This window comes from Cynocephalus volans, chromosome 17 (assembly GCF_027409185.1).
Source record: "Cynocephalus volans isolate mCynVol1 chromosome 17, mCynVol1.pri, whole genome shotgun sequence".
NCBI lineage: Eukaryota > Metazoa > Chordata > Mammalia > Dermoptera > Cynocephalidae > Cynocephalus > Cynocephalus volans.
Window position 1 is genome coordinate 18016914 of NC_084476.1, and position 15123 is coordinate 18032036.

The window sequence follows — 15123 nt, forward strand, 5'->3', positions numbered from 1 at the left end:
TCCAAGCATGGTCCCAAGCCCAGGCAAGGTGATCAGGAAGTGGCCATTGACTCAGGTGTGAGGACTTTCTCTGCTGGCTTTGCTCTGCTTCGGTATGACTCTTCAGCTTCTGTCCTAGAAAAGGACACCTGTCTCACACTCGTCTCCCTTGATGTCCACTCCAGGTCACAGAGACACGCACTGGGCCTCTGGGCTGTAACAGCTATGACAATCTGGACTCTGTGAGTTCTGTCCTTCTGCAAAGCACGGAGAGCAAACTGCACCTTCAAGGTAGGAAGCCAGTGGAAAAGGTGGGGCCAGAGGAGGGAGGGGGAGAAGGGGATCAGAAGGGATGGTATGCAGGGAGAACAAAGCTGCATTTGCAAAAATGTTGCCCACTGTGCTATTCATAAGAGCAAAAACATTAATAAAGGGCTGGGGAAATAAATTATGACACAAAGATGTTCTATAATGATGTAGATCTGTATTGGTATGAAATGTCTATGACATATTCTAAAATAAAAGGTGCTTTAAAAGAAAAAAAAGAAGATAAAAGACAGAAAAACCAATGAAAACCACAAGCATGGAAATTAGTTATGACATCATGTATATATTTTTAGAATTTTGACATACACAGGACATTAAATTCATGGTTATTAATTAGTTTTCAGATAGAAAGCAAGGAAATATGAGCTTTATCTGATTATTTTGATGAAAATGTCTAAGCAGTATTATTTATAGATGCCCAGACCTAATATATATTAAAGTTTCGTATCTTATCTTCTAAATTTTCCTGCATTATTATTTTTGATTTTCAACATGTTTTGGCAGATGTTATTTGAATCCCAGGAAATATAAGACATCTCATAGAATTTTCGATTCTCCTTAATTTTTATTTCTTTTTATTTGCTAATCATGTGTATGTAACCTTAAATATACACACAACATACACACTTGTAACAGAGTTTACAAATGCTAACACTCAAGGCTGGCTGGGGTGTAGAGAGATAAATACTCCCAGACAGGGCTAGTGAGAATGCAACCATTATGGGAGATAATTTGTCGATATTTATAAGTATTTGTATTTGTTTGATGTCTGTTATATGTCAAGATTGTGTTAGGTACTCCATATGTATTCATTACCTTAAAGAGAAACATACCCTTAAAGTAGTAATTTCACTCTTATTAATCTGCATCATAAAAAGGAGAGGAGATTGCAGAGAAGAGATCTGATAAGGCTTTGGGTACAGATAGTGCTGTTTTGGAAAGCATTATTTATAATATAAAAAAATGTAAAGCTCTCGATTTTCCAATGAGAAGACTAAGTGCATCTATGCAACAATATTAGGGCATACTAAAGTGTTGTTTACAAATAATTTTCAGGAAAATGTGAAAATTATTGGATATGTTGTTAATTAACAAATAGAAAGCTTCTGACAATACATGACATGATCTTAACAATGGAAAAGGATAAGTAAAAATAATATTGCAAGGAAATATGCTGAGATGTTAAAAGAACTTACCTCCAGATGGTATTTGAGGCTTCCAGTTTCTTTTTACCTTTTCAACAATGATCATGTATTAACTTTATAGTCAGAAAAAAAATGAAATGCTTAACTTTGAGCAGACTAAAAATGTGACCTTCTAGAAAGGTATATGATAAAGGTGATTCTGAATGTCAGTGGGAGGAAGTGGGGTTGAGATTGGCAGGTAGAGCTAAGCAGAGCCGAATATGACTTTCGCATTCCGGTTCCCTGGCAACTCTTTGATTCATGCTCCTGTTATAGAAGATGGTTGGAAAGTAGTGCAGGGAGGGCTTGGTAGTGTCACTTGAGAGCAGAAAATGAAAATCCCTCAGGGAAACTCAGGCTGAGAAAGTAGTTTAGAGTTAACACAATATAAAAAAAACCTCAAATACATGGAGAAAAATCCTACCCGCTTTAGTATAGGAAAGAGTAGACAGAAGGGTTTGGTAATGCCTGTTAAGAAAGTACATGAGAAAGACAAATCTGCCTTTGGTGTGCCAGGATTTTCAACACATTAGCTCATGTGACACCTACTGTGTCTTGTGAACTGAGAGCCAGAATTTGAATCCAGGCAGTTTGGCTGCAGACTCTTTTGGTCACCCCGCTGGCATGTAGGGGATGGAGAGACCTGTAAGTTATAGTTGAAATGCATTTAAGAGGGATTTACAGCTTGTTACTATCAAGAAATTTATCAAGATTTTAGGGACATTCAGAGGCTGATGTACCCTGAAGTCAATAAAGTTTAAGTTCCAGGGATCTCTCCCCTCCCAAGTCTTCACCTTTTCTCATTCTAAATACAAATTTAGTTTCATATACACTTATGAATCCCTTCCCTCAAAAAGCAGCTATTATATAAAGTTCTGTTCTCCAAAACCCAGCTCTTCCATTGGTTACATTATTAGAAGTATGTTATCCATAAATAAGGAGGCGACAGCCCTGTCTTTCTCTAGGTTGGTCAGAGCACACCTGGAGGATCGGGTTTATGTTTGAGCATCACACTTCAAGAAGTATTGAGATACTGAAGTGTGTCTGGAGGAAGGTGTCCTGTGATAAATAGGGGAAGAAGGTTAACTTGGAGCAAAAAGGACTTTTCTACAGATGTCTGAAGGGCTGTTTTGCATAAAAGATAGTCAACTTTATTAATATGGATAAAATGGGCCAAGCCCAATCTGGTGGGGGGGTGGGGGGATTATAAAAATCCCAACTTTTAAGTTAGTATAAAATAGATCTGTCTGATGCGGATTCATGCCCGAACCTAGATGACCTGCTGCTGAAGAATGCAATGACTCCCTCTGGTCAGAGAGTTATAAGTAGGTGATATTTGGTAAGAATGTTATACAGATTATTTAAGAATCATTCAGTTGGTTTGGGTGATAGAAGTAAGTGGTTTTAGGTCCTTAGCAATACTGACTGTAAGATTTTATGAGAATGATGAATCATGAAATCTTTATTGAGACTAATTACATGCCAAATCCAATACTAGACCCGGGGCATGTAAGCACAAATCAGTTCCACCCAACAAATATTATTTTTAAGAACATATCTTGGTAATGAGCTAAGCAGAAAGATAAAGTAGTGAACAAGACAGACATACTTTCTGCCCCACGTAAATATACACTCTAACCGAGGAAATGGGCTTCAAATGAATAAGAGTAAGTAATTTTAATAGAGAAAAATTGCATGGGTTATAGGATAATATGGGGACTTAACCTACTAGAGAGTCGAAAAAGTTTCCTGCGAAAAAGATACATAGGGTGACACCCCAAGGATAAATAGGTGGGCAGTGACGTGGATATATGAGCTGACAGAGGAGTCTTTATGAAGGGTATTCAAGGAAATAAAAAAGTCTTAGATTAAAACAGAGACATCAGTGGTGAGAAGGACAAGATAATCCTTCAAATCCTGGAAGGCCTCTGCAGCACATTAATGAGTTGAACATTAATTTGAGAACAGTGGACATCATGGTAGTGTGTTTATTTTATTTATTTGTTTTTTTAAAGTAGCATTAACGGATTGATATTTTGGAAGATCACTTTGGCTCTTGTGTGGGCAATTAATTAGAGAAGGGTAGATGAGAGGTCAGTGACAACAGGCTATTACAGTGCTCAAGATGAAATGCCACACATTTAGACCATGGAAGTAGCAGGTGGGATGAGAAGAAAAAGGCCAATTCTGGAGTTATTTAGGAGCATTATGACCAGGACTTAATGAAAAGACTATGAAGAATTTAGAAAATGGGCAAATGGGATGTGGGGATGAGATAGAGAGAATGAGCAGGCAAATAGCTACGATTCAACATAATACATAATATAACAAGGAAAATAAAAGTAGTGCATTGTATTATGGGGATTCAGAAGAGGGAGTAATTCTGTTCTTTTGATAGAAGGGTAAGAGGAAAAAAAATGTCTGAAGAAGAATCATACTCTCTGGGAGGAAGGTAAAACAAAAAAATGTTTTTAAATATAAGACAGGTGAATATCTCATGACTTTGGGGCTATTTATTCAATAGGATACAAAAAGCACTAAGTATAAAGAAAACAACTGATAAATTGGACTACATTAAAAATTAAATTTCTGTTCATCAAAACATACTATTAATAGCATGAAAATGCAAACCACAGAATGGAAAAAAAAATATTTGTAATACAGGTGTCTAGCAAAGAACTCTTGTACAGAATATATATAAAGAACTCCTAAAATCAATAAGAAAAGCCAGACAGTCCTGTAAAAAAAAGAATATGAATAAAAGACATGAACAGATACTTCACAAACAAGAATGTCAAAATGGCAGATAAACAGTTGAAAAGGTGCTCAACTTTTCTAGTCTTAAGAAAAATGCAAATAAAAACCATAATGTTATGTGTGATACAGCAATCGGTGTGACTCAAATAAAAAAAAAACAACTTACAATATCAAGGAGTGACAACATGAAACACTAGGGACAAAGCTCATTGCTCATGGGGGTACCCGTTATTACAACCACTTTGGAAAACTCTTAGCAGTATCTACTAAAAACTACAAATGTCCTTGCCTTATGAACCATCAATTCCAACTCCTAGAAATATGCTCAACAAAGAATATGTCCTAAGTTCACCAAAGGACCTCAATGTTCATAGATGCTTTATTCCAAATAACTCCAAACTGGAAACCACCCAAATGTTCATCCGCAAGAAAATAGATAAATAAATTGTCATTCCTTCACACAATGAGCTACCATACAGAAATGAAAAAGAAAAAAAAACACTGTGTTGTGCAACAATATGGAAGAGTCTCATGAATGTAGTGTTGAGTGAAAGAAGCCAGACACAAAAGAGCACATGCTGTACGATTCCATTCCTACACAAGTCAAAAAGAGTAAAAACAAATATATTGTTTTAGAAGTCCAGAGAATGTTAACTTTTGGAGAGAGAAATGCAGCAGTAACGAAAGGGAGATGAGGGAGGTTTTGAGGATATTGGTGATGTTCTGTTTCTTAATCTTGATGGCAGCACACGTGTGTGTTTGGTTTGTGCACCTTCAGAGAGCTGGCACACGCATTATTTATAGGTATGCATTTCTGTATATATAATCTGCATCGATTAAAATTTTATTGAATAATGTGCTCCATCTTGACATCCTCTGCAAAGAGAAAACATGAATAAAGCAGAGAAGCATGGAAGAGTGAGAGGTGATCCAGCCCAGCCAGAGGACAGACTGTAAACACTGAGGGTGGAGGAGCCAGAAATAACAGTAGATTCTATTTACTCAGTGTTTCTGTATGTGCCATGGACTGTACTGATTTATTTTTATTTGATTTGTTTGTTTATTTATATTTATTTTTAACTAATATTTCTCTTTATTATATAATTGCAATAACTACCTATTTAAATTCTCAATCTGGTTCCTATGAAGAAGGAGTAAATAACATCCCTATTTTGCAGATGAGGAAACTAGGGCTTAGCGAGTTTACTCAGTAATTGGCAGAGCTGAAATTTTAACTCAGACATCGTGACTTCAGAGCTCCTCCTTCTTGAAATATTGTTTCTCTGTATTCCTCTGTTTCTGTCCTCATTCCTTTGAATGAGACTGGGAGGGGAGATTCTGCCCAAGTTTATTTTGGTAGATTGAGGACAATGTTCATGGCATTCTAATGACCGTCACCTTGTGGTGTTTTATGAAATGTTTATTAAAACAGGGCAAAGATAGAGAAAAAGAGAAAAATCATTTTTAAAAAAGAGGATTGGAAAGGGAGATTAGAAATGAGAAAGAAAGGACCATGGAAATGATCAGAGGCTATTAGTAGTCATAGCAGCAACAGCCGAACTAGTAGTAATAACACTAATGGCATAATGATAACTTCTTATTTTTATACTTCTCTCTCCAAGAAGCCCATTGGGTGTTTTACCAATATTGTCATGTAATTTAACCAAGTATCCATCTGGTGGAGTATACAGAGAGCAGAGCTCTGCCTCAGTAGCTCACTGATGTGGAAAGGGGTGCAGAGAGAATGTTTTTCCTAAACCTATGGATGATCCAGAAATTTATTCTTTGATAACTTCACTTATCTAATTAGCAATATTTCTTCAGCATCAACTATATGTCAGATATATAGGAGTAAATAAGCCAACTCAATAATTTTGGAGCTAATATCTAATGTGTGGGGGTTGGAGGAAAAGACCACAAACAAGTAAACAAAAAAATATATATTTTCTTCCTAGAGAGAGAGTGAGAGAGCTGGTCATATAGAAACTTGTAGACCATGGCACAGACTTTAGATTGGATTTTACTCTGGATGCAATGAGAAGCAATCGCTAATTTGGGCAGAGGAGTAACTAGACCTGACTCACAATTAAGTAGATCACTATGGCTATTGAGGAGAAAAGACTATAAAGAGCGGGAACACTCACAAGGACCCCAGTTATGAAACTATTGTGTTTATCCAGGTGAGAGAAAATGGTGGCTTGGACCATGATAGTGGGAATGAAGGTGGAGAGAAGTGATTGAATTTATGGAAGTATTTTTAAGGTAGTGCTGACATTATTTGGCAATGGGCTGGAAAATGCTTATGAGAGAAAGAGAGATGTCAAAGGTGACTGTTAGATTTTTGCCTGAGCAACTGCAATGGTAGAATTGCCACTTATTGATATAGCAAGCCTGTTGGAAGGACCAGTTTTGGTGGGATATGAGAACTTGGGTTTGAGCCTAGTTGGGTTTGAGTCTGAGTCTGAGAATCTACTGGATTTCCAAATGTCCATGTTGAGTGGGCACTTGGAAGGTCAGAGGAGAGAACTGGAGATATGAGTTAGCATAGAAATGCTATTTAGTGATGTGAGATAGGACAAGATTACCCTGGGGAAGTGTGTAGATAGAGGAAAGACGGAATCCGGTTATGGAGTGATGGAGAATTTAATATTGAAGGGCTGTGATGATGAGGAGGAACAACAACAACAAAAAGGACCCTAAGGAGTGGCCAGGCATTTAGGAAGAGAGGGTTGTATCCTGGAAGCCAAGTATGGAATGTTTTTCAAAGCAGACATAGTGGTCGGCTGTGTCAAATGCCACTGAGAGAATAATTAACATACAGACTGAGACTGAGTATTGGGTTTAACAATATGGAGGTCATTGATGACTTTGACAAGAGATGTTACAATGGAATGATGGGAGTAAAATCTGAAGTAGAATAAATTCAGTAGAGAATAGGAAGAGAGGAAGTGGAGGAGGGGATACAGCAAACTCTACAGAGGAGTACAACTGTAAATGGCACAACAGCCTACAGGTGACGTGGAGTCAAGCGGTCTTTTCTTCTCTTTTTTAATGTAGAAGCAATGAAGCTTTCATATGGTGATGGGAATTACTCTCTAAGAGGGAAACGATGATACTGCAAGCCAGGGAGGGATGATTTTAGGATCAAAGTTGAGCAGGCAAGAGTGAATAGGGTCTTGTGTATAACTGGAATCGCATGCCTTGGGTAGGAGCAGCTATCCACAGTGAAGAGAGAGAAAAGAGAGTAGATGGGACCAGAGGTGGATACGATCCATAGATGTGCAATGGGGCATTTTCTTGAACTTGACTTCTTGACTACTTTTCATAGTTTTTAATTTCTCTGAAAAGAGAATGCTTCTTCTAACTGATTGTGTGTCATAGTTTAATTGGCAGGATATTATTTTCTTAGTGTCCATACAAAAATGGTATATTTTACAATGAAAGGCATCTTAGATTCAATGGCAGGTTGTATTTTTCTCAGTGAAAAAGGAGTGAGGTCATTAGCCGATATCCAGTTTTCAAAAGGGAAAGGTGTATGGGATGGGATGTTGGGCCACTGAGGGGAGATGGGATGAAAGATGCTAACTTGAGGCATCGTCTGCCCTCTGGCTGAACCTCTAGAGAGGGCCACCTGAGACTGTGGCATTTTGAGAGTCTGCTCCTAATCTTCACATACAAATGTTCCATTTCATTTCTTGGTCTTAAATCACTTTCTCTTCTCCTCCCCTTCCTTGTCTTTTTTTTTTTTCCTTCTCCTCTCCTTCTTTCTTCTCTTCAACCCTCACACTTTTCCTTTCCTGTGTCTCTGCGTGAGACCTCGGCTCTTTGCAGATGTGTCTCTCTCTTCTATCTCTCCTGCACCCAGACTCTCTTCGTGCATTGAGTGACATCTCTGCTCTCTTTTATTGAGTTTGGTCCATCTCTCAGTGGTCAACACAAATGTCCCCTAGTGAGAATCATTTCTTCTCCGCCCTCTGCCTTGGTTCAGCCCATCGCCTCATCATTCCTCTCTTCCCTGGACCATTACCATCGCCAGACTAGCTTCCTTGATTCTGATCTCACTCCTGCTGATCTGTTCTCATCACAGCAGCCCGTGTGGTCTTCTTAAAAGCTGAAACAAATCCTGTCACTCCCCTGCTGACAGCCTTTCAAAGCCTCTGCAGAGATGTGGATATAAAGTTTAGACCAGGCTATCTGTGGTCTAACCCTTGCCTATCTTCCTGGCTTTGTCTTATCCTACCATCTGCCACATACCCGGATCTATACTCCAGGCCTATGAATTGTTTCACATGTCACTAAAGATAGCATCTTTTTTTAGTTATTATTTTTATTTTTTATTTTTCTGCATCTTTGTACAACTACTCTCCAATTTCTGAACTTTCACCTCTCCCAGGAGTGCTTCTCTAACCCCCTATTCCTGGGCTGTTAGGTTCCCTACTCACCTTCTTCCCAGCACTTGTCACACAAAAGTGTAATCATTCTATTACTAATCTGACTCCCCAGTTGGAGCATAAATTTCTGATTGTTAGGAGCCATCTCCCTCTCTACCACAACACCTAGGGCCTGGTATATAGACATTGCTCAGAAGATATTTGATGAATGAATGAATGAATGAATGAATGGAGTGAATGAACAAACCACCCAGCCCATAGGGAGCTCTGCTTTCTCTGAACTTTTACACATGTGAAAGTATAAAAAAGTGACACAGCTGACCACTTTCTCTGACATGTCCCATGTCATATTGGATCCAGTTCAATCTAATGACCATTTCCTGAGGGCCTACTGTGCCAACCACTGACTGCCTTGCATGGGTAGCATTCTTCAAAAGTTCAGGTGCCTTTTCTACTGCATAGGGTGTTACATATTCCAGGCAGGGGTCATGCCACAGAATCCTCCAAATGTCACCCCTTCTGAAAAGCCATCTAGTTTCTTTTGCTTCTCTGACCTTCTACATTATGACCTTTTTCACTTTCCTCTTTATACAAAGAGATACAATGTAGACTAGTGGTTTCACAAAAAAGTCCTTGAGTCAGAAAGAAAGTTCGGATGTCAGTTCTCCTATTTGCTAGCTGAGGGCTCTCAGACAAGTTACTGCAGCCTCTGAGCCTCTGATCCTTATCTACTTCCTATGGCCATTGTGAGTGTTATGCATGTAAGAATATACATTAATGCCTGGCTCAGATTAAACATTCCAAAAATGGTAGGCATTGTTTTTACCACCTATACTAATGTGCTGTTTTCAAAATATTTGCTTTACTTATCTTTGCACACTCCATGACATATGTGCTTGGCCAATATCAAGTGCTTGTTAAATATATGCTAAATAAGTGCAGTGTTCCTTACCTAGCTAAAACTTAGTAAATCAATCCTCAAAACCTCAGCAATTATTTATGGTGCACCAAATATTGGGAACAACCACTGTGCTAGTCACAGTGGAGGATCACAGTCTAAAATGTTAAACCAAATACATACACATAAAAAGCATACTTGGCCACTTAAAAGGTAAATCTCTTTGATCATTATTTCTTTGGGAATCAATTAAGTGATTAATATTTTCTCAATGGGTCTTTATTCAATGTACATTAATTCATCCTTTTGGATTGATATTTTAAAAGTATAGTCAGTTAGGACCAAGCCTTGCCTGAAACCTTTTAAGCCTCCTACAGGTCTCTGGACTTTAAGAATTAACTTCCTAGCTTGACATTCAAGGCCCTCCGTGATGGGGTCCCAAAGTCCTTTTCTGGCTTCAGCTCTGAAGCCATTGGAGCAGTGTAGGTGGGAGTTTCCTGTAAGTGTTCCCTATAAACACTTAACTGTCAAATAAATATCAGAGGCAATGATAATGACCGACACGCCCAGTCACGCAGGTGATCTTTCCTCCAACTCACCCTGCTTCTTCCCACTGATCTGCCTTTTCTCAGCCTTGTTCTCTAACAGGAGTGCCTCACATGCCCATCTCAACCTGCTGGCATTCTCTTTCATCTTCAAGAACCACTGTAGATAATATCTTACATGCACATAAGCACATGCATAGCAATGGCTACAACGTTCCTTCCTCTGGCTCCTGTGTAGCTCTTTGATTACACCTGTTTTACAGCACAGTGTTTTACTCACTTTGCAACATATTTATTTGCATTTGGGTTTTATCTTTTTTATTAGATTAGATGGAAGACCTCTTTAAAGGAAGGGATTTTGTCTTGCTGACTTTGTGTTTCATAGTATTCAGTGCAGTGCTGTCCACGCCGGAACTCAATATACATTTGCTGGATTGAGGTTTTTTATGTGATTGGTGCTAGAGTGACAGTGGGAGGAGGAGGGTTAGAGTGAGGGGAAAAGGGGAGGAGGGGGAGAGGGGAGGAGGAGGAAGGAAGAGGGGTAGGGGGGAGGGGAGGAGGAGGAAGGAAGAGGGGGAGAGGAGGAGGAGGAAGGGGAGGGGGGCAGAGGAGGAGAGGGAGGAAGGAGGGGGGAGGGAAGGGGGAGGAAGGGGGAGGGGGAGGGGAGGAGAAGCCGTGGGTGGACGAAGAGGAGAGAGAGGAGCAAGAGGAGCAAGAGGAGTCCAGTCTCCTAAGGAAGATCAGTGTCAATAATCCTGTTTCTCACTAGCAAAGTATCACAAATAAAATGAAAATGGCTATTTTCTAAATCATCTTGCAACAAGTAGTAGAAAGGGAAAATAAAGTGGGTTTTTTTGTTTTATTTTTGGAGCTGCTGCTCTTCTTAGGCATACATTAGCCATTTCTGCATCCCATCAACCAAGAGTTGAGGATGAAGCTCCGCATTATACAGATGAAGAAATTGAGGTTCAAAGCGGTAAAATCTCTTTCCCTAGGTCCCCCCGCTTTTGATTCTTAGTCCCCTGTGCTGCAAGATTACCTTGCTACTTTTGGGAGCTCTGAGTCAGCACAGCACACTTCAGCCATAGGTGGAAGGGAGATGAGCCTCTGCCCAACTGTGACAGTAGAGGAAGAGGAAACAAGACAGGAATAGGTCTCCTTTCCATAAAGCTCCCTCTTCTCTCACGCCCCCATCCCTCCATGTGGCTTTGTGACCCCCGTGTGGTAGGCAAAGTGATTGTTGCCAGTGCCTACTTTCGACAGCACTTTTGGGATGAGTCCTCATTAAGAATTAGCCCAGAGTCACAGGCAGTGGCTCGTGACTAAGGCCACACTTGTCCGATTAGCAGGGGCCAGGGAGGAACTAATGAGAATCCATGTTCTTGCCTTGCTGTGGCTCTGTCTGCGAGGCCTGTTCAATAAAAGAGCAGTGCCTTCATGACAAATGGGATTGCTAATTTGCACCCAGCTAGCTGCATCTAAACGGTTTTCCTTTATGAGCTGAGGAGTACCCTGTTCTCTTCCTTGTCAGAAGGAGGTTCTTTTCAAGAAAAAGTGGGTTGAAGATAGCAATCAAAGACTCAAGATCAGCAGAGATCTGAGAGTGATATGACCTTAAACCAGTTAATTAAGTCTCTAAACTTCCCTAAATCTTTTAATCTGCAAAATGGGAATAAGGACACATCTGCCTTAGAGCCATTGCTCTGCATTTAATTGGAAAATGTATAGAAATTAGCTGACCTAAAATCAAGGAGAACTGGCTGATATAAGAAAGATACTCATAGCCACGACTTATTGATAATTATGATATCCCAGGTGTAGAGCTCATATCTTTATATCAATTTTACATGTAAACCTCAACACAGACCCATTTTCTGGATTTGAAAATTGAGGCATGCAGAGTTAAGTAACTATCTTGTAGGTGGCAGAACAGGAATTTGAACTCAGGTCCACTCAGAACCAGTGCTTTTGAACTCGACAACATAATGTTTCTCAAACTGGGGCATATGAATAATAACCATGGTTTTTATTAGATCAAGTATTTATATAGCTCATTCTATACATGAGCATCAAACACCCTTATTATTCTGTTGCTATTTACTTTAGAGTCTGTGATTTTCCTGAAATTATTTGCCAACTTGTGTACGTGTGTAGTTGTGACTGATTTCCATAGCTATCCTCATATTCTCAAAAGGATCTATAACCAGGAAAGAACAAATATCCCTAGAATAGAAGATCACTAGGCCTTGCAATATTCTAGGGGTATGTGACTATAAAAAGTGCTGCCTGACTTGGAGAAACCTGGAATCTGGAGGAAACTCAAGACTCAGATATGAGCAGGAATGAGGTAGAAATTCAGAGCAAGTGAAAACGTAGGGCCTAAGCTGATGCTAAGAGAAGGTGTATCAGGGAGTTATGTCTTGGTATGTGTCACATGGGCCCATGCCTTTCAAATAAACTTGGGACCAAGTATGCAGCATGGAGATCCTGTCAGATAAATGGTCAATGTGGCAGTTTGGTCTATTTAACAACCATGACTCATTAGATTCTTTATCAATCTCATTGATTGTGCAAAAATCAGGCACCAGGATGACCAAAACCTAAATAAGTAACCCACAGTAATTAGTTTATTGACTCCATATAGATATGGTGCCTGTTTATTTTTAAGATGATTAAGTCAATTCTTATTTTTTCCCTCACAGTTCACCTTAGAATTAAGCTCTGATTTTACACTGCCAACACAGCTTTTCAATGCATCTTAATTGCATTACAGATACATTTGATCTTGACTTACGTGCACAATTGTACATATCTGCCATTAAATTGTAACTGAGATCCCTGAGAGTAGAAATCATATCCTTTTTATTTGCCCATTACTCACTTTCTCTTTCATATGGTGTTTAGCTCATAGTAGGTGCTCAATAAATGTTTACTGATTTAAATTAATTTGAGCCATCAAATTAATGTTTTGCATATTTTTTTATTGTGGTAAAATATATACAACACAAAATTTAACATTGTACCACTTTAAAGTGTGTGATTCAATGGTATTAAGTAATTTACGATGTTGTACAACTATTATCACTGTATCAGTCTGTTTCTATTGCTTATAACAAAATACTTGGAACTGGGTGATTTGTAAGAAAACAAAATTTACTGCTTACAATTTTGGAGGTTGGGAATTCCAAAGTCCAGGGAACATACCTGGTGAAGGTCTTCTCTGGTGATGGCTTTACAGTAATGCAGGGGTCTCACACGGCAGAAAATGGTGGAACAGAGAGATAGATAGCTCCTTACGCACTCTTCTTTTAAACTCCTCAGAACCACACCCACTATTCCAAAAATGTATCAATCCATTCATGAGGGTGCAGCCCTCACAATCCTATTACCTCTTCAAGCCCCATTTTTCAATTATTACAACAGGATTTCCTACCCTCAACAGTTACAGTGGGATTAAGCTTTTAACATATGAACTTTGGGGGACACAATTCAATCAATCCACAGCAATCACTATCTGTTTTCAGAACTTTTACATCACTCTAAACATAAATTCTCTACCCATTAAATGGTCATTTCCCATTCCCCTCTTTCTCCAGCCCTTGGCAACTGCTAATTTACTTTTTGTCTCTGTGGATTTGCCTGTTCTGTATATTTCAAATAAATGGAATCATATAACAGGTGGTCATTTGTGTTTGGCTTTTTTCACTTAGCATTTTCAATGTTCATTCTTGTTCTAGCATATATCAGTACTTTCTTTTTATGGTTGAGTTAATAGTTCATTGTGTGGATATCCCACATTTTGCTTGTCCATTCATCAGTTAATGAATATTTAGTTTTTTTACATTTTCTGACCATTGTGAATAGTGCTGCTATGAGTATTTATTTATGTACAAGTTTTTGTTTGAATACCTGTCTACAGTTCTTTTGGGTATATACCTAGGAGTGGAAGTGACGGGTACTATGGTAATCAATTAAAGAAAAAGGTTTGGTTTAAAAATAAGTGTATTTTTTGGTAGATTTCATGATTGTGTTCTTGCTCACTTCCTCTAAGAGGATCATATATATAAACATATTATATATGATTATGATATGTATATATTATATATACAATAGTGTGTTGCCATATGACTGGAAGTCCTGTACTGTGGGAGGGGTATATTTCTCATCCAGGTGACATTGGCCTTGGCCATATGAATTGCCTTGGCCAATGGAATGTGATAAGACATAGCACATGTCACATCTGAGTAAACACTTTAGAAGACATTGCCTATCTTGGCTTTTGCTCTTTCCCTCTGTCATAAAAGTGACATATTCCTGATAAAGCCTGTTTCTTCAGCTTAATGCTGAAATGAGGAAGACATTTGCAGTAGAACCAAAACAGAGCCAACATGAAACACGAGCAAGAAATGAACCTTTGTGGTGATAAGCCACTGGGATTTTGAGGTTATTTGTTATCATACAGTAATTTAACAAAAGCTCACTAATACTGAAACACTGGATTAAACAACATAACCACATTTATTTATGGCAGGACTTCTCAGGGCCTTAACTGTGCTAATGTGTATAATGAGTCTCAAAAGGGGGTACATGGAATTTCCTGAATATATTTGAGCCTAGACACATGTGCAGACAGGTTGGCAAATGTTGGACCATACATACCATTCAGGTACAATTCTCTATAAATGAACTTCTCTACTCTTACAGAAGTAGGGGTCTCTTCTTTCTTGCTCTTACTGAAACTTGTGTATATTTATGCATATATTTTATTGTCATTGTACCTTATGAATCTTGTTCTGCCTCTCAACTGGAGCCCCATGAGGTCAGAAACTGTGTCTCATTCATTTCCTGTATCTCCTGCATCTAGTACAGCGCCTGTCTCAATGAAGTGGCAAATGAAAGGGTTTTGTTAATAGATGCTGAATTGAGTACTTTTATTTTTGCACCCCTTCTATGATCTAGCACTGTGCTTGTTATCTTGGAAGAATGCAAAGAAATATGATAAAGTTATTGTTCTCAAGAATCATAATTTATAGCAGTGGATC

General features: G+C 38.7%; 1 protein-coding gene across 1 annotated transcript in view; it reads left to right on the forward strand.

The window, feature by feature from the left end:
• BRINP1 (BMP/retinoic acid inducible neural specific 1) overlaps positions 1 to 15123 on the forward strand; it is a 130139-nt gene that overhangs the window by 73030 nt on the left and 41986 nt on the right. Inside the window, exon 4 of the mRNA XM_063082621.1 lies at positions 165 to 270. Coding sequence (XP_062938691.1) covers positions 165 to 270 — 106 coding nt within the window. The remainder of the gene's footprint in view (positions 1 to 164; positions 271 to 15123) is intronic.